The sequence below is a fragment of the Ornithorhynchus anatinus genome, chromosome 5 (assembly GCF_004115215.2).
Source record: "Ornithorhynchus anatinus isolate Pmale09 chromosome 5, mOrnAna1.pri.v4, whole genome shotgun sequence".
In the NCBI taxonomy this organism is placed as follows: Eukaryota; Metazoa; Chordata; class Mammalia; order Monotremata; family Ornithorhynchidae; genus Ornithorhynchus; species Ornithorhynchus anatinus.
The window spans coordinates 105,224,231-105,248,744 of NC_041732.1; the positions used below are offsets into that span (position 1 = coordinate 105,224,231).

The window sequence follows — 24,514 nt, forward strand, 5'->3', positions numbered from 1 at the left end:
CCCGGCGGGCCGGGCGAGGGGGCGAGTCCCTTTAGGCGGCAGATCGGGCCGGGCCCGCCGGGCCACCTCAGGCTCTCTGCCAAGCCGGGAGGGCGCGATGCCCGTCCCGAGGGGGCCGAGGCCCAGCGGTGCAGCTCGTCCGCCCGGCCGAGGGGCGCGTCCCGCCGAGGCCGGTGGCGCCCGGGCCCGGGGCGACCCTCGGCCCTCCGGGTCGGCACGTGGCCGGTCCGGGCGGCGAGGAAGGGCGAGCGGGTGGGGGTCCCCCGGGGGGACACCCCGCAGACCCCCGGCTCCTCGGGCCCGCAGGTACACCGGCCTCCGGCTGAGGATCGAGAGGAGGCTGGAGGAGATAGCCGAGAGCCCGCCCGCCATCTGAGCCTCCCCTGCCTCCCCTAATCCCCCCGCCGTCGGACCCAGGGCGGCCCGGAGCCCAGCCGGGACCTCGGTTGACACGACGGAGCACTGGAGAGGAGCCCTGGAGCGGAGGCCAACCGTCCCCCTCGCCCCGAGACCACCTCGTCCTCGTCCCGGGAAGCTCGGACCCCCCCACGGCCTCCGCCTCCCGCTCCCCCAGGGGATGCCGAGGGGGTGGCTCTTCTTTGGGCGTATATGTGTGTCTGGGGGGGAGTGTGAGGACGTGAGGGTCCGTGTGAGGGGGTGTGTGACAGTGATAGAGCGAGGGGGGTCTGGGTGAGTGTGTGGGAGAAGGTTTGGGGGAGCGTCTTTGGGTGTGTGGGTGTGTGTCTGTGTGAAAGTGAGAGGGTCTGTGTGACGGGGTCGGAGAAGGTCTGTGGGTGTGGAGGAAGGTCTGCGTGAGTGGGGGTCTGTGTGTGAGTCTGTGTGGGTCTGTGTGAGAGCGAAGGGGTGTGTGGGTGTGTGAGAATGAGAGGGTCTGTGTGAGTGGGTGGAAGAAGGTCGGTGGGAGGGTGTGTCTGGGTGAGTGAGGGTCTGTGTGTGTGGGTCTGTGGGGCTGTGCAAAAGTCTGTGTGAGTGAGGGTCTCTGTGTGTGTGTGTGTGTGGGTGTGTGAGAGAGAATGAGAGGGTCTCTGTGAGTGGGTGGAAGAAGGTCAGTGGGAGGGTGTGTCTGTGTGAGTGAGAGTCTGTGTGTGAGTTTGCGTGTGTGTGTGTTTGTGAGAATGAGAGGTTGTGTGTGAGTAGATGGAAGAAGGTCTGTGTGAGTGTGTGTCTGTGTGAGTGAGGGCCTACTGTGTGTGGGTCTGTGGTTCTGTGTGGGTCTGTGTGGGTCTGTGTGTGAGTGAAGGTGCCTGTGAGAATCAGAGGGTCTGTGTGAGTGGGTGGAAGAAGGTCGGGGGGAGTGTGTGTCTGGGTGAGTGAGGGTCTATGTGTGTGGGGCTGGGTAAAGGTCTGTGTGAATGAGGGTCTGTGTGTGTGCGTGAGTTTGTGTGGGTCTGTGTGTGTGAGAATGAGAGGTTGTGTGTGAGTAGATGGAAGAAGGTCTGTGGGAGTGTGTGTCTGTGTGAGTGAGAGGGTCTCAGTTTGGGAGAGGGTCTTTGTGAGTAGATGGAAGAAGGTCTGTGGGAATGTGTGTCTGTGTGGGTCTGTGTGTGAGGAAGGTGTCTGTGTGTAAGAATGAGAGGGTCTGTGTGAGTCTGTGTGGGTCTGTGTGTGAGTGAAGGTGTCTGTGTGTAAGAATGAGAGGGTCTGTGTGAGTGGGTGGAAGGTCGGTGGGAGGGTGTGTCTGTGTGAGTGTGTGGGCCTGTGGGTCTGTGTGAAGGTCTATGTGAGTGAGGGTCTGTGTGAGTTGGTGTGGGTCTGTGCGGGTGAGAATGAGAGGTCGTGTGTGAGTGGGTGGAAGAAAGTCGGTGGGAGTGTTTGTGTGAGTGAGGGTCCATGTGTGTGGGTCTGTGTGGGTGAGGGTCTGTGTGTGTGTGAATCTCTGTGGGTTTATGTGTGTGTGAGAGAGAGAGTGAGAGGTTGTGATTGAATGTGTAGAAGAAGTTCTGTGGGAATGTGTGTCTGTGTGTGAGAGGGTCTCGGTTTGGGAGGGTCTGTTTGAGTGAGGGTCTGTGTGTGTGATTTTGTGGGTGTGTGCGTCTGTGTGCGTTTGAAGGTCTGTGTGAGGGTCTGTGTGGATGTATGTATGTGTGTGAGTCTTTGTGGGTCTTTGTGTGAATGAAGCTGTGTGTGGGGGTGGGGGGTAGGGTCTGTGTATGTGAGCGAAGGAGGGTTTGTGTGTGTTTGTGTCTCACAACAAACCACCCCAGCAACAAGGATCTAGGGCTCTTCCATCCCCAAGCTCGTGTCCCGGTGGTGTGGCGGTGTGTTGCGTCCCTGAGCCGGGCCTCGGCCTGGGAGTTTTCCCTGCCCGGGTCCAAAATGGAAAATGGCGGTGTTCTCCCGTGGAGGAGTAGGGCCGGTGCCCACTGCCCACAGCCCACCTTCCCGCCCTCCCACTGCCCTCCAGTTGACCGGTTGGAACCCAAGTGCCAGTCAGATTCGGGCATCCGCCTCAGCTCCTACCCACCCGGTCAAGGCCTTCGACCTCCCGACCTCCCAGCCTCCCGGCCTTCCACCCCCCTCGAGGCTTCCCGGCCTCCCTCCTCCCGGCCTCCTTCTGCCCCCGTGAGGCTTCCCGGCCTCCCTCCTCCCGGCCTCCCTCCTCCCGGCCTCCCTCCTCCCGGCCTCCTCTCTCCCGGCCTCCCACCCCCCACCCCCCGAAGCTTCCTGGCCTCGCTCCTCCCGGCCGGAGAAAGGATGGAGCAACAGCTTCGTGCTCGAAGAGACAAAGCAGTCGCCCCGACTTGTCGTTCCCCAGCGTTGTCCCCAGCTGAATTTTCATTTTTCACCTGAATCTGCCCCTGACCTCCCGTCATCCCCCCTTCCTCTGGGAAGAATTCTCATTTAGGGGAGGACCGTCTGCCACCCTCTCCCGTTTTATACTTCTTCCTCCTTCCTGACTTGCACTAGTTCCGCGACGGAAATACAGAGACACTGGGAGTCCCTTTGGTTGACGGATTATGCCAGAAAAGAGATAATTCCAAGGAAATATCTCCAACGGGCTCCCGCGCCAAAAAGCACAAGCAAAGACGGACTCAGCACAAAGAACTCCATCCTCTCCCTTCCCGGTCGGCTTGGCTGGGCCTCCGAGCCTCAGATCTTCCCAGCGGGAAGTCGGAACTCCGCTTTTCTGCCGGGGATTTGGCAGGACACGCTGTCTTCCTCAACCAGGGTGTCGCTGTCATTCCTCCGAAATCAAACGAGTCTGACCGCTCTGAAACCGTCAGCCGATTCCTTTGGGGTTTACGCGGTTGGAGATCCAGGGTGGGATGAAAAACAGGAGAACAAAAGGCAAGCCCGTTCTCTCTTCGCGTGAGTTCGGGAATCGTCTCTTCTTCCACAGCCAGGGCGGTGAGAAACCCGAGGAGCACGATAATGAATGATTGGAGTCTAACTGGGTGCCGGTCACTGTACTAAGCGCCGGGGTGGATACGAGAGAGGTGGATACAGGTGGATACACAGAGAAGCAGCACGGCGTAGCGGGTAGAGCCGGGCCTGGGAGTCGGAAGGAGCGGGGTTCTCATCCCCGCTCTGCCATTTGTCCGCTGTGTGACCTCGGGCAAGTCGTTTCACCTCTCTGGGCCTCGGTTATCTCATCTGGAAAATGGGGATGAAGACTGTGACCCCCCCACGTGGGACATGGACCTGATTACTCTGTATCTACCCCAGCGTTTAGTACAGTGCCCGGCTCACAGTAAGAACTTAATACCACAGTTATTATTAGGCGGGGCAGGGACGCTGTCCAAGCTGATTGGCTTGGATCTACCCCAGTGCTTAGCACAGTGCCTGGCGCAGAGTAAGCGAGCGAATACCATAAAAAAAGAAAGAAAACAATGGGGTTCTCTCCTCTGTCGATCGTGTGCCCCCCCTCGGAATCAGAACTTGCCAGGGCGAATCCCTGGCCAAGGCGAGCTGGGGGACTGGGATGTAGAGGTCACAAAGCCGACGTGTGGGGAGCCGGGATTAGAACCCAGCTCCTCCCGGCACCCGGCCAGGAACCAGTGCCGAAGCAATGCCCAGCCTCCGGAAGCGGAGGGAGATTTTGTTGAGGGCCAAGTCGGATTAAATCTGGCAGACTCCAGTGTCTGTTGGCGGCCAAACTACGGTTCGAAGGCCCCTGGCGACTGAGTAGACGTCTACTTCCGGGTGTCTCCAGAAGCAGCGTGGCTCAGTGGCGAGAGCCCGGCCTTGGGAGTCAGGAGGACCTGGGTTCTAATCCCGGCTCTGGACATGTCGGCTGGGTGGCCTCGGCAAGTCACTTGACTTCTCTGGGCCTCAGTTCCCTCATCTGTAAAATGGGGATTAAAACCGGGAGCCCCACGTGGGACAACCCGATTACCTTGTATCTACCCCAGCCTTTAGAACAGCGTTTGGCACATCATAAGCGCCTAACGAGTAGCATTTTTTTAAATTTCTCGAGCTCCTCCTTTGTACAAGAGACGGACCCAAGCGCTTGGGAGAGGCCAGTGAAATGGCTTGACGCGCTCTAGAAGCTTCCCCTGAATGGTACCAGGAGTTAGCAGAATGTGTCCGCCAGCTCCGTTATAGTGGACTCTCCCCAGCTTTTAGTACAGTGCTCTGCACAAGGTAAGCGCTCAGTAAATACCATCGATCCCTCTGGACTGTAAATTCATTACGAGAGGGGATGTTTCTGCTCGTTCTGTTGGATTGCACTCTCCCAAGTGCTTAGAACAGTGCTCTGCACACAGTAAGCGCTCCAGTGGTTGACGGATTGGACGGATCGAGTCTTCTTGGAGAAGAGAGATGGACAGAAGGACGGACTTGACCACCACCACATCCAGTGTGAAGCAGCGTGGCCTAGTGGGTAGAGCCCGGTCCCGGGAGCCAGAAGGATCTGGGTTCTAATCCCTGCTCAGCCGCTTTTCAGCTGCGTGACCTAGGACAAGTCGCTTCACCTCTCCGTGTCTCCGTTCCCTCGTCGGGAAAATGGGGATTAAGGCTGTGAGCCCCACGGGGGACCCGGACTGTGTCCAACCTGGTTACTTTGTACGTTCCCCGGCGTCCAGAACGGTACGTGGAGCATGGTAAGTGCTTAACAAATGCCATAAAACAAAAGAAAACGGAAGGAAAAGAGTCCGCGATCGGCCGGAGATCCCAGCGGAGTCGCGAGACCCTTCGGGAATCTTAGTGCTGGGAGAATAGTAAGCGCTTAACAAATACCATCATCATTATCCGCGGGAGCGAGAACGAGCCCGGAAACCGCTCCCATTTTCGAGTCGGGCCAGTCGAGGATCTTAGGCCAACGAGAACGCCTCCCCTTCCTCAGCTTCGCGGAGAATCCTCTCCCGTTTTTTACGCGCCTCGGAGCTTCCTGATGTCCGCGTCGTAGGCTGCCGTTTCTCTGGAATCGGTAGCTCGAACTTTGGCGGGACGCTGAAACATCGGGTTCACCCCTTTGCTCGGTTGTGAAGCACATGACGGAGGTTCTTTTTGAAATAAAGCACTTTTTAGAGAGACGGAGTCTCGTGGTTCGGCCGCCCTTGATTCATTCAGTCGTATTTATTGAGCGCTTACTCTGAGCAGAGCGCCGTACTAAGCGCCTGGAACGGACAGAGACGATCCCTACCCAACGACGGACCTTGGATCTGTCCGGGCCTTGGAGAGCAGGGGTGACAAAACTGGAACTCTAGCCCCGAAACTCGTCGGGGGCGGGGGATGCATCTGTTTCTTGTCGTATTGTCCTCCCCCAAGCGCTTAGTACAGCGCTCTGCAGGCGGTAAGTGTTCAATAAATCCGACTGACTGGCGGGAAATGGATCGGGTTGGATCCTGGTGGGAAGGGGACAGTCAAGAGATTGTCTGTGGGTTGTGATGGGGACTCAACGACCCCCCCAGTGAAAAGAGCCCGGGCTTGGCAGTCAGAGGTCATGGGTTCGAATTCCGGCTCTGCCCTTTGTCAGCTGGGTGACTGTGGGCAAATCACTTCACTTCTTTGGGCCTCAGTTACCTCATCTGTAAAATGGGGATTAACAGTGTGAGCCTGATGACCTGTGTCACATCACAACCTGATGACCCTGTGTCTACCCCAGCGCTTAGAACAGTGCTCTGCACATAGTAAGCGCTTAACAAATACCAACATTATTATTATTATTAAAACGCCGCTTTGTCAGGCAGGTTGTATTTATTGAGCGCTTACTGTTGGACTTAGTCGATTGTGAGCCTGTTGTTGGGTAGGGATTGTCTCTCTTTGTTGCCGAATTGTACTTTCCGAGCGTTTAATACAGTGCTCTGCAGCCGGTGAGCGCTCAATAAATACCATCGAATGAATGATTGAGCGCCGCCTTCCCCGAGCCCCGAGAGGGTCCTCCGTTTCCAGGCCTGGGTGGCGTGGGTGTGCCGGCAGGGGTGGGCCGGGGAGGCCCCGGCCCCCGGTGTTCCTCGGGCTCCCGGAGCTGGAGGCGGCGACGGGGTGGTGGGTCTCGGTTGGTGCTGGAGCCCCCCAAGACGCTAGGCCATGCTGCTTCTCTTCTACAAACCCCCTCTTCTTCATCCCCCCTCATCATCATCTCCCCCTCATCTTCATCCCCCTTCATCTTCATTCCCCCTCATCTTCATTCCACCTCATCTTCATCCCTCCCATCGTCATCCCCCCCATCTTCATCTCCCCCTCATCTTCATCCCCCCTCATCTTCATCCCCCCTCATCTTCATCCCCCCCTCATCTTCATCCCCCCTCATCTTCATCCCCCCTCATCTTCATCCCCCCTCATCTTCATCCCCCCTCATCTTCATCCCCCCTCATCTTCATCTCCCCCTCATCTTCATCTCCCCCTCATCTTCATCTCCCCCTCATCTTCATCTCCCCCTCATCTTCATCTCCCCCTCATCTTCATCTCCCCCTCATCTTCATCCCCCCTCATCTTCATCTCCCCCTCATCTTCATCCCCCCTCATCATCATTCCACCTCATCTTCATCCCCCCTCATCTTCATCCCCCCTCGGCTCAGTGGGAAGAGCCCGGGCTTTGGAGTCAGAGGTCATGGGTTCGAATCCCACCTCTGCCCCTTGTCAGCTGTGTGACTGTGGGCAAGTCACTTCACTTCTCTGGGCCTCAGTTCCCTCATCTGTAAAATGGGGATTAAGACCGTGAGCCCCACGTGGGACGACCTGATTCCCCTGTGTCTACCCCAGCGCTTAGAACAATGCTCTGCACATAGTAAGCGCTTAACAAATACCAACATTATTATTATTATTGTTGTTGAGGGAGTTTACGGTCTGATTCAAACCAATCCTGCCTCTTCCTTGCTACTCAAATTCGGAGGTCCTCTGGGAGCCGATCCCTTCTCAAGTAATCAATCAATCAACTACTTATTGAATGCCTATTGGGTACAGAGTAGTCAGTCTATCATATTCATTGAGCGCTTTCTGTTTGCAGAGCACTGTAATAATAATGATAATGGCATTTGTTAAGCACTTACTACGTGCAAAGCACTGTTCTAAGCACTGGAGAGGATACAAGCAGACTGTCTCTGGGCCTCAGTGACCTCGTCTGTAAAATGGGGATGCAGACGGTGAGCCCTACGTGGGACAACTTGATAACCCTGTATCTACCCCAGTGCTTAGAACAGTGCTTGGCACATAGTAAGCGCTTAACAAATACCAACGTTATTATTATTACAAGGGATCAGGTTGTCCCACATGGGGCTCACAGTCTTCATCCGTATTTGACAGATGAGGTAACTGAGGCACAGAGAAGTGAAGTCACTTACCCACAGTCACACAGCTGACAAGCGGCTGAGCGGGGATTTGAACCCACGACCTCTGACTCCCGAGCCCGGGCTCTTTCCACTGAGCAACACCGCTTCTCGTACTGGACTGTTTGGGAGAGTACAATTCGGCAACACCCGGCTCTGCCGCTTGTCTGCTGTGTGACCTCGGACAAGTCACTTCATGCCTCCCAATTATATTGTACTCTCCCAAGTGCTTAGCATAGTGCTTTGCACACAGTAAGCGCTCAATAAATACCCTTGAATGAACGGAGTTGGTCGATTCCAACCCTTCCCACAGTGAGTTTACAGCCTAGAGGGGGAGATGGGCATTAATCTATCAATCAGTGGTATTGATTGAGCACTTACTATGTGCAGAGCATTGTACTAAGCGCTCGGGAGAATAATATATAGCAGATTTAGCAGATATATTCCCTGCCCATAACGAGCTTACAGTTTAGACGTTAATATGAATTAAATACATGACAGATATGGATATAAATGCCGTGGGATGAGGGATGGGTGAATAAAGGGGGAAAATTCAAGTGCGGGGAGGACGTAGAAGGGAGTGCGAGAAGGGGAAAGGGGGGCTCAGTCAGGGAAGGCTTCTTGGAGGAGATGATAATCATGGTATTGTTAAGCGCTTACTAGGTGCCAAGCACTGTTCTGAGCGCTAGGGTAGATACAAGGTCATCAGGTTGGACACGGACCCTGTCCCACATGGGGCTCTAGAAAGGGCCCGGGCTTGGGAGTCAGAGGTCGTGAATTCTAATCCCGGCTCCGCCACTTGTCTGCGGTGTGACCTTGGAAAGTCACTTCTCTGTGCCTCAGTTAGCTCATCTCTAAAAATGGGGATTCAAAACTGTGAGCCCCACGTGGGACAATCTGATGACCCTGTGTCTACCCCAGCGCTTAGAACAGTGCTCGGCACATAGTAAGCCCTTAACAAATACCATAATTATTATTAGTCTTAATTCCCATTTTACAGTTGAGGTTATTATTACAGTACAGTTATTATTATTATTAATAATAATCAAAAAGCAGTACGGCCTAGTGGGAAGAAGCATATTGTCAAGAGCACGGGTTCGAGAGTCAGAGGTCGCGAGTTCATCCATTCATTCCTTCGATCGTATTTGTTGAGCGCTTACTGTGTGCAGACCACCGGACTAAGCGCTTGGAATGGACAATTCGGCAACACCCGGCTCTGCCACTTGTCTGCCGTGTGACCTTGGATGAGTCACTTCCCTGGGCTTCAGTTTCCTCATCTGCAAAATGGGGATTAAGACAGTGAGCCTCATGTAGACGGGGACTGTGTCCAACCTGATGACCTTGTATCTACCCCAGCGCTTAGAACAGTGATTGGCACGGAGTAAGCGCTTAACATATATCATCATTAATACTATTATATAAATGCTCTTGCTTGCTGCGTGATCTTGGGTGTGATCATGTCACTTCTCCGTGCCTCAGTTTCCCCTGCATAAAATGGGGATGAAAGATATGAGCCCCGGGGAGACATGGACTGTGTCCAACCTGATTCGCTTGTACCTACCCCGGCATTTAAGACACTCCCTGGCACTTGGTAAGTGCTTAGAGAAGCAGCACGGCCTAGCGGATTGAGCCCGGCCTGGGAGTCAGAGGTCGTGGGTTCTGATCCCGGATCCGCAGCTTGTCTGCTGTGTGATCTTGGGCAAGTCACTTAATTTCCCTGGGCCGTACCACATCTGTAAAATAATGACCCCCTCCTCCCTCCCCTCCCTTCTCTCCTCCTCCTCCATCCTGGGCCGCACACCGCGCTCCTCCGCCGCCGCTCACCTCCTCCCCGGGCCTCCGGCTCGCCCGGCGCGCCGTCCGCCCCCGGCCCACGTCCTCCCGCTGTCCCGGAACGCCCTCCCTCCTCACATCCACCAAACTAACTCTCTTCCCCTCTTCAAAGCCCTACTGAGAGCTCACCTCCTCCAGGAGGCCTTCCCACACTGAGCCCTCCCTTTCCCTCCGCTCCTCCTCCCCTCCCCATCGCCCCGACTCCCTCCCTCTCCTCTACCCCCTCCCCCGACCCACAGCACTTGTGCATATTTGTACATATTTATTCCATTTACTTAATTAACGATGTGTATAGATCTATCATTCTAATTATTTATATTGATGCTATTGATGCCTGTCTCCTTGTTTTGTTTTGTTGTCGGTCTCCCCCTTCTAGACCGAGAACCCATCATCGGGCAGGGATTGTCTCTCTCCGTTGCCAGATTGTACTTTCCAAGCGCTTAGGACAGTGCTCTGCACACAGGAAGAGCTCAGTAAATATGATTGAATGAATGAATAAAATGGGGATTAATAATAATAATAATAATAATAATGTTGATATGTGTTAAGCGCTTACTGTGTGCAGAGCACTGTTCTAAGGACCGGGGGAGATACAGGGTCATGAGGTTGCCCCATGTGAGACTCACAGTCTACATCCCCATTTTACAGATGAGGGAACTGAGGCCATCCCACGTGAGACTCACAGTCTACATCCCCATTTTACAGATGAGGGAACTGAGGCCCAGAGAAGTGAAGTGACTTGCCCAGGGTCACACAGCTGACAAGGGGCGGAGCCGGGATTAGAACCCATGACCTCTGACTCCCAAGCCCGAGCTCTTTCCACTGAGCCACCCTGCTTCTTCATTAAGACCTTGAGTCCCATGAGGGACAGGGACTGTGTCCAACCTGAGGACCCTGTATCTGCTCCAGCGTATAGAACAGTGCTTGGCACATAGTAAGCGCTCAGCAAACACTATTATTATTATTATTATTATTATCATTTCTCCCTCCCCAAAACAAAAAGCTCCCCACCAAAAGTCCATTTCTTATTCTTAGAGTGCCCTCTGCTGGCAGTCCCACCTCCATCGTACAAAAACTGGCTTTTATTTAACTTAATTTCTTCTGCCTTTTTAAATAATTAGGGGACAACCTAAAAAAAAAACCTCATCAAACTATTATTTAAAACATTGATTTTTGAACCCATCTTAATTTGACCACGGTTGTCTAATTGGATTGTCCGTGATTTCTTTTTTTTAAAATGGTATGTTTTCAACGTTTACTATGTATAAATAATAATAATTGTTATAGTATTTGTTAAGCGCTTACTGTGTGCCACGCACTGTCCTAAGCGCTGGGGTGGACGCAAGCAAATCAGGTTGGATACAGTCGCTGTCCCATGTGGGGCTCACAGTCTCAATCCGCATTTTCCAGATGAGGGGACTGAGGCCCATTCATTCAATAGTATTTATTTTGCGCTTACTTTGTTCAGAGCAATCGAGTAAGTGCTTGATAATAATTACTGTATTTGCTAAGCGCTTACTGTGTGCCAGGCACTGTTCTAAGCGCTGGAGTAGATACAAGGTCATCAGGTTGGGCTCAGTCCCCGTCCCAAGTGGGGCTCACAGTCTCAATCCCCAATTTACAGATGAGGGAACTGAGGCACAAAGAAATGAAGTGACTTGCCCAAGGTCACACAGCAGACAAGTGACAGAGCCAGGATTAGAACCTGTGACCGTCTGACGCCCAGGGCAGTGTTCTATCCATTAGGCCATACTGCTTCTCAAATACAAAGAGAGCGCTGTACTAAGTGCTGGGGTAATAAATAATAATGTTGGTATTTGTTAAGCGCTTACTATGTGCAGAGCACTGTTCTAAGCGCTGGGGGAGATACGGGGTCATCAGGCTGTCCCATGTGGGGCTCACAATCTTCATCCCCATTTTACAGATGAGGGAACTGAGGCCCAGAGAAATGAAGTGACTCACCCACAGTCTCACACAGCTGACAAGTGGCAGAGCCGGGATTCGAACCCATGACCTCTGACTCCCAAGCCCGGGCTCTTTCGACTGAGCCACGCTGCTTCTCTTAGATACAAGTTGATCAATCAGTGGTAGTTAGTGAGTGCTTACGATGTGCAGAGCACTGTATTAAGCGCTTGAGAGAGGACACTACAACAGAATTAGCAGACACTTTCCCTGCCCATGAGGAGTTTATGGATGCAGCCATTCATTCATTCAATCATATTTATTTAGCTCTTACTGTGTGCAGAGCACTGTCCTAAGCGCTTGGAAAGTACAATTCGCCAACAATCGCTACCCAACAATGAGCTCGCGGTCTGGAAAGGGGGAGACAGACAACAAAACAAAACAAAGCAAGTGGATGGGCATCGATTGCATCAATGTAAATAAACAGAATTATAGATGATAATAATTTCGTATTTGTTAAGCGCTTACTATGTGCAGAGCACTGTTCTAAGCGCTGGGGGAGATACAGATATATATATGTCATTAATAAAATTAATTGAATAATAAATACACACAAATATAGACAAGTGCTGTGGGGCGGGGAGGGGGGTAGAGCAGAGGGAGAGAGTCGGGGCGATGGGGACGGGAGGAGGGGCAGAGGGAAAGGAGGGTTCAGTGTGGGAAGGCCTCCTGGAGGAGGGGAGCTTTCAGTAGGGCTTTGAAGAGGGGAAGAGAGTGAGTTTGGCGGATTTGAGGAGGGAGGGCGTCCAGAGCAGAGGAGGCACATGGGCTGGGGGTGGAGGGCGGGCCGGGCGAGCCGGAGGCCCGGGGAGGAGGCCAGCGGCGGCGGAGGAGCGCGGTGTGCGGCCCAGGATGGAGGAGGAGGAGAGGAGGGAGGGGAGGCCGGAGGGGGCCGGGGGATGGACCGGCTTTGAAGCCAAGAGTGAGGAGTTTTTGCTTCACGAGAAGGTTGATAGGCAACCCCTGGAGATTTCTGAGGAGGGAAGTGACAGGCCCAGAGCATTTCTCCAGAAGGATGATCCGGGCGGTGGAATGAAGAATAGACCGGAGCGGGGAGAGAGAGAGGAGGAAGGGAGATCCGAGAGGAGGCTGACACGATAGTCCAGCCGGGATATTACGAGAGCCCGTAGCAGTAAGAGAGCCGTCTGGGTGGAGAGGAAAGGGTGGATCTCGGCGATATTATAAAGGTGAGACCGGCAGGTCTCGGTGACGGATAGGATGTGCGGGGTGAACGAGAGAGACGGGTCAAAGATGACCCCGAGATCGCGGGCCCGAGAGACGGGAAGGACGGTCGTACCGTCCACGGTGATAGGGAAGTCAGGGAGAGGACAGGGCTCGGGAGGGAAGATGAGGAGCTCGGTCTTGCTCATGTTGAGTTTTAGGTGGCGGGCAGACATTCAGGTAGAGACATCTTGGAGGCGGGAGGAGATGCGAGCCCGAAGGGAAGGGGAGAGGACAGGGGTGGAGATGTAGATCTGTGTGTCATCCGCGTAGAGATGAGGGTCGAAGCCGTGAGAGCGGATGAGTTCGCCGAGGGAGTGAGTGTAGCTGGAGAACGGAAGAGGGCCGAGAAGTGACCCTTGAGGAACCCCGACGGTTAGAGGATGGGAGGGGGAGGAGGAGCCCGCGAAGGAGACCGAGAACGACCGGCCAGAGAGATAAACGGAGAAACGGGTGAGGACGGAGTCCGGGAAACCAAGCTGAGATAAGGTGTGGAGGAGAAGGGGATGGTCGACAGTGTCAAAGGCGGCTGAGAGGTCAAGGAGGATTAGGATAGAGGAGGAGCCGTTGGATTTGGCAAGAAGGAGGTCGTGGGTGACCTTAGAGAGAGCAGTCTCGGTAGAGTGGAGCGGACGGAAGCCATCGGGTGTCATCGGCGTAGAGATGATAGTCGAAGCCGTGGGAACCAACGAGTTCGCCGAGGGAGTGAGTGTGGGTGGAGAACATAACAGGGCCGAGAACTGACCCTCGAGGGACTCCTACAGTGAGTGGATGGGAGGGGGGAGGAGGAGCCCCCGAAGGAGACTGAGAATGAGCGGCCAGAGAGGTAAGAGGAGAAGCGGGAGAGGACGGAGTCCGCCAAGTCAAGGTGAGATAAGGTGTGGAGGAGAAGGGGATGGTCGACAGTGTCATAGGCAGCTGAGAGGTCGAGGAGGATTAGGATTATTAATTATTCTGATATTTTTAAGCACTTATTATATGCCAGGCACTGTGCCAGACCTAGTGGCTAGAGCTGGGGCCTGGAAGTCAGAAGGACCCGATTTCTAATCCCGTCTCTGCCACTTGTCCTCTGAATGACTTTGGGTAAGTCACTTCACTTCTCTGGACCTCAGAAAAATGGGGATTGAGACTGTGAGGCCCATGTGGGATGGGGACCTCGTCCAACCCGATTAGCCTGTATCTACCCTGGTGCTCAGTACAGTGCCTGGCACATTCATTCATTCAATAGTATTTATTGAGCGCTTAGTATGTGCCGAGCACTGTACTAAGCGCTTGGAATATACAAATCGGTAACAGATAGTAAGCACATAGTAGTGGCACATAATAAGCGCTTAACGAATAGCCCCCCACCAAAAAAGTGGCTGAATTGGGATTAAAACCCAGGTCCTTCTGACTCCCAGGCCTGAGCTCCACCCACTAAGCCATGCAGGTTTTATGAAGTTAGTGAGAAATGAAAGCTCACGGGTCCCTGCCTGGTCTCAGGGCCTTCTCCCCGCCACCGGCCCTCATTTGAAACCTTACTGAAAGCCCATCTCTTCCTAGAAGGCTTCCCTGATTGCGCCCACCTTTTCTCTTCTCCCACTCCCTTCTGCGCCGCCCTGACTCGCTCCCTTTCTTCATCCCGCCCTCCCAGCTCCACACTCATTTGTGCCCATATCCCTCCTTTCTTTCTTTCTTTCTTTCTTCTTTCTTTCTTTCTTTCTTTCTTTCTTTCTTTCTTTCTTTCTTTCTTTCTTTCTTTCTTTCTTTCTTTCTCTCTCTCTCTCTCTCTCTCTCTCTTTCTTTTTCTTTCTTTCTTTCTTTTCTTTCTTTCTCTTTCTTTCTTTCTTCTCTCTCTCTCTCTCTCTTTCTCTCTCTCTCTCTTTCTCTCTCTCTCTCTCTCTCTCTCTCTCTCTCTCTCTTTCTCTCTCTCTCTCTCTCTTTCTCTCTCTCTCTCTTTCTTTCTTTTTTCTCTCTCTCTCTCCCTTCCTTCCTTCCTTCCTTCCTTCCTTCCTTCCTTCCTTCCTTCCTTCCTTCCTTCCTTCCTTCCTTCCTTCCTTCCTTCCTTCCTTCCTTCCTTCCTTCCTTCCTTCCTGTCTCTCTCTCTCTCTTTCTCTCTCTCTCTCTCTCTCTTTCTTTCTTTTCACATCTGTCTCCCCCTCTAGACTGTCAGCTCGTTGTGGGCCAGGAGCCTTTCCATTATATCGTTCTGTCTTACTCTTCCAATCGCTCGGTCCAGTACTCCGCACACTGTAAAGCGCTCAATAAAGGCGATTGATTGACTGACTGCCCAGCTGGGCCTGCCAGCCTTGACCCTGAAGCCTCGAGTGTGGCGAGCGGGTTTCTAGGCCCAAGTATTTGGGACAACCGCCTCTCCAGACGAAGGCCCACCATGAAGCGGGTCATTATTGATTCAATACTATTTATTGAGCGTTTACTATGTGCAGAGCACTGTACTAAGCCCTTGGAGTGTATAATTCATTATGGCAGAGGCGGGCGGCCTCCCGGCCTGTGACCTCTGCCCCCTGGATGAGTTTTGGGAAGTCAGAGGGGGGCGGGAGGACCCCGCTATTTCGGGGGGCGGGCTGTGTTCTGTGAGAAAGCGCCAGCTTGCCTCGACCCTGGAGTCTTCCACGATGCCCCGTTCCTCTCCGACGACTCTTCCTCTCTAACTGAAGTGGGGTTGATGATGATGATGCACGTCACTCCCTGCGTTAATAAACCTCCAGTGGTTGCCTATCAACCTCCGCACGAAACAAAAACTTCTCACTCTGGGCTTCAAGACTCTCCATCCCCTGACCTCTTCCTACCTCACCTCCCTTCTCTCTTTCCCCTTCCCACCCCGCACGCTCCGCTCCTCCGCCGCCCACCTCCTCACCGTCCCCCGTTCTCGCCTGTCCCGCCGTCGACCCCCGGCCCACGTCCTCCCGCTGTCCCAAAATACCCTCCCTCCTCACCTCCGCCAAACTCACTCTCTCCCCCTCTTCAAAGCCCTACTTAGAGCTCACCTCCTCCGAGAGGCCTTCCCACACTGAGCTTCCCCTTTTCCCTCTGTTGCCCCTTTTCCCTTCCCTTCACCTTCCCTCAGCTAAGCCCCCTTTCCCCCCCCCTTTCCCTCTGCTCCTCCCCCCTCCTTTCCCCTCCCCTCAGCACTCAGCTCACTTGTATATATTGTTTTATTACCCTATTTATTTTGTTAATGAGGTGCACATCCCCTTGATTCTATTTATCGTGATAATGTTGTCTTGTTTTTGTTTCATTCTGTTTGTTCTGCTGTCTATCTCCCCCGATTAATAATGATAATGTTCGTATTTATTAAGCGCTTACTATGTGCAGAGCACTGTTCTAAGCGCTGGGGTAGATACAGGGGAATCTGGTTGTCCCACGTGAGGCTCACAGGTAATCCCCATTTTCCAGATGAGGTAACTGAGGCACAGAGAAGTGAAGTGACTCTCCCACAGTCACACAGGCTGACAAGTGGCAGAGTCGGGAGTCGAACTCATGACTTCTGACTCCGAAGCCCAGGCTCTTTCCACTGAGCCACGCTGCTTCCCGTGTGGAAGACTGTGAGCCCGCCATGGGGTAGGGATTGTCTCTGTCTGTTGCCGAATTGTACATTCCAAGCGTCTAGTCCAGTGCTCTCCACATAGTAAGCGCTCAATATATACTATTGAATGAATGAATGAATGATGATGGTATTTGCTAAGCGCTTACTACGTTCTGGGGCGCCGGCGCCCTGTCCATCCCTTCCTCTCCCCTTCAGTCAATCAGTTGTATTTGTGGGAGCAGCGTGGCTCTGTGGAAAGAGCCCGGGTTTGGGAGTCAGAGGTCGTGTGTATCTATCCCAGTGCTTAGCACAGTGCTTGGCACATAGTAAGCGCTTAACAAATACCATCACCATCATTTATTGATGCTTACTGTGTGCTGGGCACTGGACTGAGCGCTTGGGAGAGGACAGTGTAGTAATAAAAAGAAACATTCCCTACTCACCATCTTGGCCGGGCCGTCTGATCCGTCTGCAGCTTTCCAGTGTGTCTGACCCGCATCTCCCCCTCCCCTTCTCTCCTTCCTCTTCCCCCACCCCTCCACTTTCCCTTCCTACCCCTTCCCCACCCCGTCCTCTTCCCCCTCTCCCACCCCTTTCCTTTTCTCTTCCCTTTTCCCTTCCCCGTCCCACCCTTTCCCCTTTCTCTTCCCTTTTCCCTCCTTCCACCCTTTCCCCTTCCCCTTTCTCTTCCCTTTCCCTTCCCCCCTTCCATCTCTTCTCCTTTCTCCCCCCCCCACCTCTTCCCCTTTCTCTTCCCCCCTTTCCCCTTTCTCTTCCCCCCTCCCACCCCTTCCCCTTCCCCTCTGCTACCCCTTCCCCTTTCTCTTCCCCTTTCCCTTGCCCTCTCCCTTTCTCTTCCCCTTTCCTTTCCCTTCTCCCAGCCACCCCTTCCTCTTTCCCCTCTCCTATCCCTTCCCCTTTCTCTTCCCTTTTCTCTTCCTCTCCCCCTTTCTCTTCCCTTTCCTTTCCCCTCTCCCACCCTTTCCCCTCCCCCTTCCCCCCCTTCCCCATTCTCTTCCCTTTCCCTTCCCTTTCCCCCTTCCTTTCCCCTTCCTCTCTTCCATCTTTTCCCCTTTCTCGTCCCTTTTCCTTTCCCCTCTCCCTTTCTCTTCCTTTATCTCTTCCCGTCTCCCACCCACCCTTTCCCCCTTCCAACCCTTCCCCTTTCACTTCCCTTTTCCCTTCCTCCTCTCCCATCCCTTTCTTTTCCCCTTCCTCTTCCCCTTCCCCCCCCTTCCGTTTTCTCTTCCCTTTCCTCTTTCTCTCCCCCCTCCCCCAACTCGCCCCCTTCCCCTTCCGGAGTGGGAACTCCCTGTGGGCCAGGAGAAGGACTGATCCAATAGCCTTGCACCTTCTCCCAGCCCTGAACACAGCGCCTTGCACAAAGTAAGTGTCTACAAAATGTCAGAAACCATAACAACAGTGAATCCTTGTGGGCAGGGGGTTGCTGATAAGCGCCTTCCACGCACAAGTCAGTCAGTCAATCGTATTTATTGAGCACCTACTGGGTGCAGAGCACTGTACTAAACGCTTGGGAGAGAACAGCACGATAGGGCTTGTAGGCGTGGCCCCCGTCCTCCAAGAGTTTACCATTTACTGTGTGCGGAGCACTGTACTAAACGCTTGGGAGAGAACTGTACAATAGAATTCATTCATTCAATTGTATTTATTAAGCACTTACTATGTGCAGAGCACTGTACTAAACGCTTGGGAGAGAACTGAGCAGCGTGGCTCAGTGGAAAGAGAAGGGGCTTGGGAGTCAGAGGTCGTGGGTTCGAATCCCAGCTCTGCCACTCGTCAGCTGTGTGACTGGGGGCGAGTCACTTCACTTCTCTGTGCCTCAGTGACCTCATCTGGAAAATGGGGATGAAGACTGTGAGCCCCACGTGGGACAACCTGATTGCCTTGTGTCTCCCCCAGCGCTTAGAACAGTGCTCTGCACATAGTAAGTGCTTAACAAATACCAACATTATTATTATTATTAATTCTGTGAGTCTCACGTGGGACAACCTGATCACCCTTTATCTACCCCAGCGCTTAGAACAGTGCTCTGCATATAGTAAGCGCTTAACAAATACCAACATTATTATTATTATTATTACAATGGAGTTAATTCATTCATTCAACCGTATTTATTGAGCACTTACTATGTGCAGAGCACTGTACTAAACATTTGGGAGAGAAGGGTACAATAGAGTTCATTCATTCATTCAGTTGTATTTATTGAGCACTTACTGTGTGCAGAACACTGTACTAAACGCTTGGGAAGTACAATTCAGCAACAAATAGAGACAATCCCTGCCCACAACGGGCTCACAGTCTAGAAGGGGGGAATAAATTATGGTATTCGTTAAGCGCTTACTGTGTGCCAAGCACTGTTCTAAACGCTGTGGCAGATACAAGCTAATGGGGTTGGACACAATCCCTGTCCCAGATGGGGCTCACAGTCTTCATCCCCATTTTACAGAGGAGGGAACTGAGGCACAGAGAAGTGAAGTGACGTATCGAGGTCACACGGCAGACACGTGGCGGAGCCAGGATTAGAACCCAGGTCCTTCTGACACGATCCACTAAGCCGTGCTGCTGAGTTCGTAGACGTGGCCCCTGCCCTCCAAGAGTTTACCATCTACTGTGTGCAGAGCACTGTACTAAACGTTTGGGAGAGAACAACAGCGTAAAATTCATGGAGTTCCGGTCTTCTAAGAGTTTACCATCTACTGTGCATAGAGCACTGTACTAAGCGTTTGGGAGAGAACGAAACAATAGATTTCTCCGACACAACCCCGGCCCTCAAAGAGTTTATAGTCCATTATGTGGAGAGCACTGTACTAAACGTTTGGGAGAGAACAAAACAATAGATTTCTCCGGCACAGCCCTGGCCCTCAAAGAGTTTATAGTCCATTATGTGTAGAGCACCGTACTAAACGTTTAGGAGAGAACAAAACAATAGATTACTTCGACACAGCCCTGCTCTCAAAGAGTTTATAGTCCATGATGTGCAGAGCACTGTACTAAACGCTTGGGAGAGACCGCTAGCGTAGAATTCATAGAGTTCCGGTCCTTTAAGAGTTTACCATCTATTGTGTGCAGAGCACTGTACTAAACGTTTGGGAGAGAACAAAAGAATAGATTTCTCGGGCACAGGCTCTGTCCTCAAAGAATTTATAGTCCACTGTGTGCAGAGCACTGTATTAAACGCTTGGGAGAGAACTTAGTAGACACAGTCCCGGTCTTCCAAAGTTACAGTCTACTGGGTGTAGAGCACTGTACTAAACGCTTGGGAAACAACAATACGATAGAGTTCATAGATGCAGTCCGGGTCCTCGAAACGTTTACAGTCCCCTGTGTGCAGAGCTCTGTACTAAACGCTTGGGAACTTAGTAGACCCAGTGCTGGTCCTCAAAGAGTTTACAGTCCTTCGTGTGCAGAACACTGTACTAAACGCTGGGGAACGTAGAAGACGCATTCCCGGTCTTCAAAGAGTTTTCAGCCCACTGTGTGCAGAGCTCTGTACTAAACACTTGGGAACTTAGTAGACAGAGTTCCGGTCCTCAGAGTTTACAGTCCATCGTGTGCAGAGCACTGTACTCAACGCTTGGGAGAGAGCAGTGCAATAGATTTCACAGACACGGTCCTGGTGCTCAAAGAGTTTTACAGTCTAGTGTGGGCAGAGCACTGTACTAAGCGGTTGGGAGAGTAAGAGAAAATTGGGACAAATTGTGTGGGCAGAGCACTGTACTAAGCGGTTGCGAGAGTACGAGAGTGGGTAAGCACTATTCCCGCCCTCAAGGAGATCCCAATGCTCTGAGGGCCTGGAACGGAGAGTTGGGATGTTGCCAGGCGAGACCTCACGTTTCTGAAGTCGTGAAGAATGACCGGCTAGTGGGGAGACAGCAAATTATTATTATTATTATTATTATTATTAAGGTATTTGTGAAGCGCCTACTGTGTGCCAAGCACTGTTCTCAGCGCCGAGGTAGATGCAAGGTGATAAGGAGGTGGTCCCCCGTGGGGCTCCCAGTCTTCATCCCCATTTTCCAGATGAGGTCACTGAGGCACAGAGAGGTGAAGGGACTGACCCAAGGTCGCACAGCCGACAGGTGGCGGAGGGGGGATTAGAACCCACGACCTCTGACTCCCAAGTCCGGGCTCCCGCCACTAGGCTTGAGCGTGGCCCAACAGTTGATAGCAGGCATTCATTCTTGAGAAGCCGCGAGGCTCGGCGGAAAGAGCCCGGGCTTGGGAGTCAGAGGTCATGGGTTCGAATCCCGGCCCCGCCGCTCGCCAGGTGTGACTGTGGGCAAGTCACTTCACTTCCTCTGCGCCTCAGTTCCCTCATCTGGAAAATGGGGATGAAGACTGGGAGCCCCACGGGGGACAACCTGATCACCTTGGATCCCCCCCAGGGCTTAGAACAGTGCTTTGCACAGAGTAAGCGCTTAGCAGATACCAACCTTATTATTCTTTAAAGGGTAAAGGACAAGGAGAAAATTGGGACAAATTTACAATATCACCAGCATTTCCTGAGCACCTGTTGGGTGTGGAGTATTCACTCATTCATCCATTCGATGGTATTTATTGAGCGCTTACTGTGGGCCGGTCACTGTACTAAGCGTTCGGAAAGCTCGATGCAGTAAAAAAGAGAGGCAATCCCTGCCTTACAATGGGCTTACACGGAGGGAGCAGCACGGCCTAGAGGGTAGAGTCCGGGCCTGGGAGCCAGAAGGACCTGGGTTCTAATCCCCCCTCAGCCGTGACCTCCGGCAAGTCACCTCACGTCTCTGGGCCTCGTCATCGGAAAAAAGAGGACGAAGCCCTGGGCCCCGCTTGGGATCGGGACTGCGTCCGATCTGCTCGTCGCCACGCCGGCGCTTAGGACGGTGTCCGGCACCTAGTCGGCGCTCGGCAGATACCACGGTTGTTATCATTTCCCCTCGGCGTCGCCCTCCGACCCGCGGCCTCCGTTCGCGGCCTCGCCTTCGGTGACCCCGGCAGCGTGGAGGGGCTTTCTGGGCGGCGTCGGGCTAGGCCGGAGCGTCCTCGGGGACGGTCACTGGGCCCCGAGGAGGACGAGGGTCAGCAGGGCGAGCGCGGCGGGCGGGCCCGGCGGTCCGGGCCGCGGCGCCGGCCCCGTCGGGAGCGCCGGGCCGCAGTCCCGGAGGGCGCAGAGTTCTTCGACCAGCCTGAGGAGCACCCGGACGTGGACGTCGCTGGCGTTCCCGCCGGCCGTCAGCTCGCCCCGGTTGGCCTCGTGGGTGGCGTTGACGCAGTCCCCGAAGAAGGCCTCTCTGGTCCCGTTGGCCGTCGGGCAGTCCGGGTAGACGATGGCGTCGGGCAAGAGCGGGTAGTTGGCCTGGTAGTAGCCGTTGCCCTCGGGCCCGAAATCGACGGAAAGCCTCCCGCCTCGCCGGATGAAAGTCCCCCGGGCTCCCGCCGGGGGCCGGGGGGCCGGAGAGTCGGGCCCGGCGTTGGACGGGGGGGGTTTCCGGCCGGCCTTGTTCCTCGGCCTCGGCCCCCGAGCCTGGAGGGAGGACAGGTCGCCGCTCAGCAGGACCAGGAAGACCAGGAGCCACCGGGCTCCTCCGCTCCTCCTCCTCCTCCTCACCGTCATCATCCTGGAAAACCGAGAGAGGAATAAGAGGGCGAGGGGTTAATAATTACGGTATTTGTTATGCGCTTACTATGTGCAGAGCACCGTTCTAAGCGCTGGGGTAGATACAGGGTCATCGGGTTGTCCCACGTGAGGCTCACCGTTAATCCCCATTTTACAGACGAGGTGACTGAGGCACCGAGAAGTGAAGTGACTCGCCCACAGTCACCCAGCTGACAAGTGGCAGAGCGGGGATTCGAACCCATGACCTCTGACTCCCAAGCCCGGGCTCTTTCCACTGAGCCACGCTGCTGGGTTAGGGCGCGGTCGGCCGCTGAGGGGTTAGGGCCGGGTCTGGGGGAAGGAGCCCGGCTCTGGGAGCCGGGAAATGTGGGGTCCAATGATGCTAATGATGGTAGGGGAAGCAGCGGGGCTCAGTGGGAAGAGTCCGGGTTTGGGAGTCAGAGGTCATGGGTTCGAATCTCCGCTCTGCCACTCAGCTGGGCGACGGTGCGTGGCTCAGTGGGAAGAGCCCGGACTTGGGAGTCAGAGGTTATGGGTTCGAATCCCCGCTCTGCCACCTGTCAGCTGAGTGACTGGGGGCAAGGCACTTCACTTCTCTGGGCCTCAGTTCCCTCATCTGTAAAATGGGGATGAAGACTGGGAGCCTCATGTGGGACAACCTGATTGCCCTGCACATAGTAAGCACTTAACAAATACCAACATTATTATTAACTTCTCTATGCCTTAGTTACCTCATCTGTAAAGTGGGTATTAAGACTGTGAACCTCATGTGGGAAAATCTGATGACCCTGTATCTCCCCCAGCGCTTAAAACAGTGCTCTGCACATAGTAAGCACTTTTAACAAATATAATAACGTTGGTATTTGTTAAGCGCTTACTATGTGCCGAGCACTGTTCTAAGCGCTGGGGTAGACACAAGGGAATCAGGTTGTCCCACGTGGGGCTCACAGTCTTAATCCCCATTTTACAGATGAGGGAACTGAGGCACAGAGAAGTGAAGTGACTCGCCCACAGTCACACAGCTGATAAGTGGCAGAGCCGGGATTCGAACTCATGACCTCTGACTCCAAAGCCCGTGCTCTTTCCACTGAGCCACGATATCAACATTATTATTATTATTGTTATTATTATTTGAAAGGCCCTTACTTTGTGCCAGGCACTGCCCTAAGCTCTAGGCACTGTACCAAGCACTGTGCTATTTACATATATATATCGTTTATTACCCCATTTATTTTGTTAATGAGGTGTCCATCCCCTCGATTCTATTTACCTTGATGATGTTGTCTTGTTTTTGTTTTGTTCTCTTTTGCTCTGTCATCCGTCTCCCCCGTTTAGACCGTGAGCCCGTCACTGGGCGGGGATAGTCTCTATCTGTTGCTGAATTGTCCATTCCAAGTGCTTAGTACAGTGCTCTGCACATAGTAAGCGCTCAATAAATACTATTGAATGAATGAATGAAAGGACATCAAGGTTCTAGCCCCATCTTTCAGGCGGACAGTCCTATTTACTGAGCGCTTAGGGGGATTCTAGACTCCGAGCCCGTTGTCGGGTAGGGAGTGTCTCCATCTGTTGCCGCACTGTACTTCCCGAGCGCTTAGTAGAGTGCTCTGCGCTCCGTAAATACGATCGAATGAATGAATGAAGATTGTGAACCCCTCGTGGGCCGGGCCGGAGACTGTGTCTGACCCCATCTGCTTAATAATGTTGGTATTTGTTAAGCGCTTACTCTGTGCAGATCACCGTTCTAAGCGCTGGGGGAGATACAGGGTCATCAGGTTGGCCCACGTGAGGCTCACGGTCCTCATCCCCATTTTACAGATGAGGGAACTGAGGCCCAGAGAAGTGAAGTGACTTGCCCACAGTCACACAGCTGACAAATGGTGGAGCCGGGGTTAGAACGACCACGACCTCTGACTCCCAAACCCGGGGTCTTTCCACTAAGCCATACTGCTTGTGTCCACTGCAGTGCCTGGCACATAATAAGCGCCCACTAAATGCCATCATTGAATAGCACGGGATATTCCCAGCCCAGGGCATAGCACCGACTTCTCAGGCCAGGAAATAGCCAGGGAATAGTGCTCTATCCAGTATGCCGTTGAGCGCTGACTATGGGATAGGCACTGTTCGAAGCCCTGGAGTAGATACAGAGTGATCAGACTGGACACAATTCATGTCCCCCATGGGGCTCACGGCCTCAATCCCCATTTTCCAGATGCGGGAACCGAGGCCCAGAAAATAATAATAATAATGATGTTGGTATCTGTTAAGCGCTTACTACGTGTCCTAAGCGCTGGGGTAGATACAGGGTCATCAGGTTGTCCCATGTGAGGCTCGCAGGCTTAATCCCCATTTTCCAGATGAGGTCACTGAGGCCCAGAGAAGTGAAGGGACTTGCCCACCGTCACCCAGCCGGGATTAGAACCCAACTCCTTCTGACTCCCGAGCCCGGGCTCTACCCACTAGGCCTCCATCTCTTTGTCCCACGAGGGGATTAGATGGGGGCGGGGAGCCGGGCTTCTCCCGGCGCCTAGGAATCTCACCCTCCGGTGAACGGGGGAGGTGAAAATAACAGCTTGTCTCGCATTTTTAATTTTTCCCACGTGCTCTGACCTAACGATCTCATCTTCT

General features: G+C 53.5%; 2 protein-coding genes across 6 annotated transcripts in view; one reads left to right on the forward strand and one right to left on the reverse strand.

Annotated features, from left to right (window-relative positions):
* RASSF2 (Ras association domain family member 2) overlaps nucleotides 1–2,622 on the forward strand; it is a 36,746-nt gene extending 34,124 nt beyond the window's left edge. For 4 of the 5 annotated variants that reach the window (XM_029066643.2, XM_029066645.2, XM_029066644.2 and 1 more), the window contains exon 11: nucleotides 307–1,611. In XM_029066643.2, coding sequence (XP_028922476.1) covers nucleotides 307–376 — 70 coding nt within the window. In that variant the 3' untranslated portion in view covers nucleotides 377–1,611. Of the gene's footprint in view, nucleotides 1–306; nucleotides 1,612–1,636 lie in introns of those variants that run through there. The other variant, XR_005660045.1, reaches the window with a different exon arrangement.
* An 18,700-nt stretch (nucleotides 2,623–21,322) lies between these two features.
* PRND (prion like protein doppel) lies at nucleotides 21,323–21,883 on the reverse strand. The gene has a single exon (XM_007665847.1). The coding sequence runs from the start codon at nucleotides 21,881–21,883 to the stop codon at nucleotides 21,323–21,325; it is 561 nt and encodes a 186-aa protein (XP_007664037.1).
* Nucleotides 21,884–24,514: the final 2,631 nt, after the last annotated feature.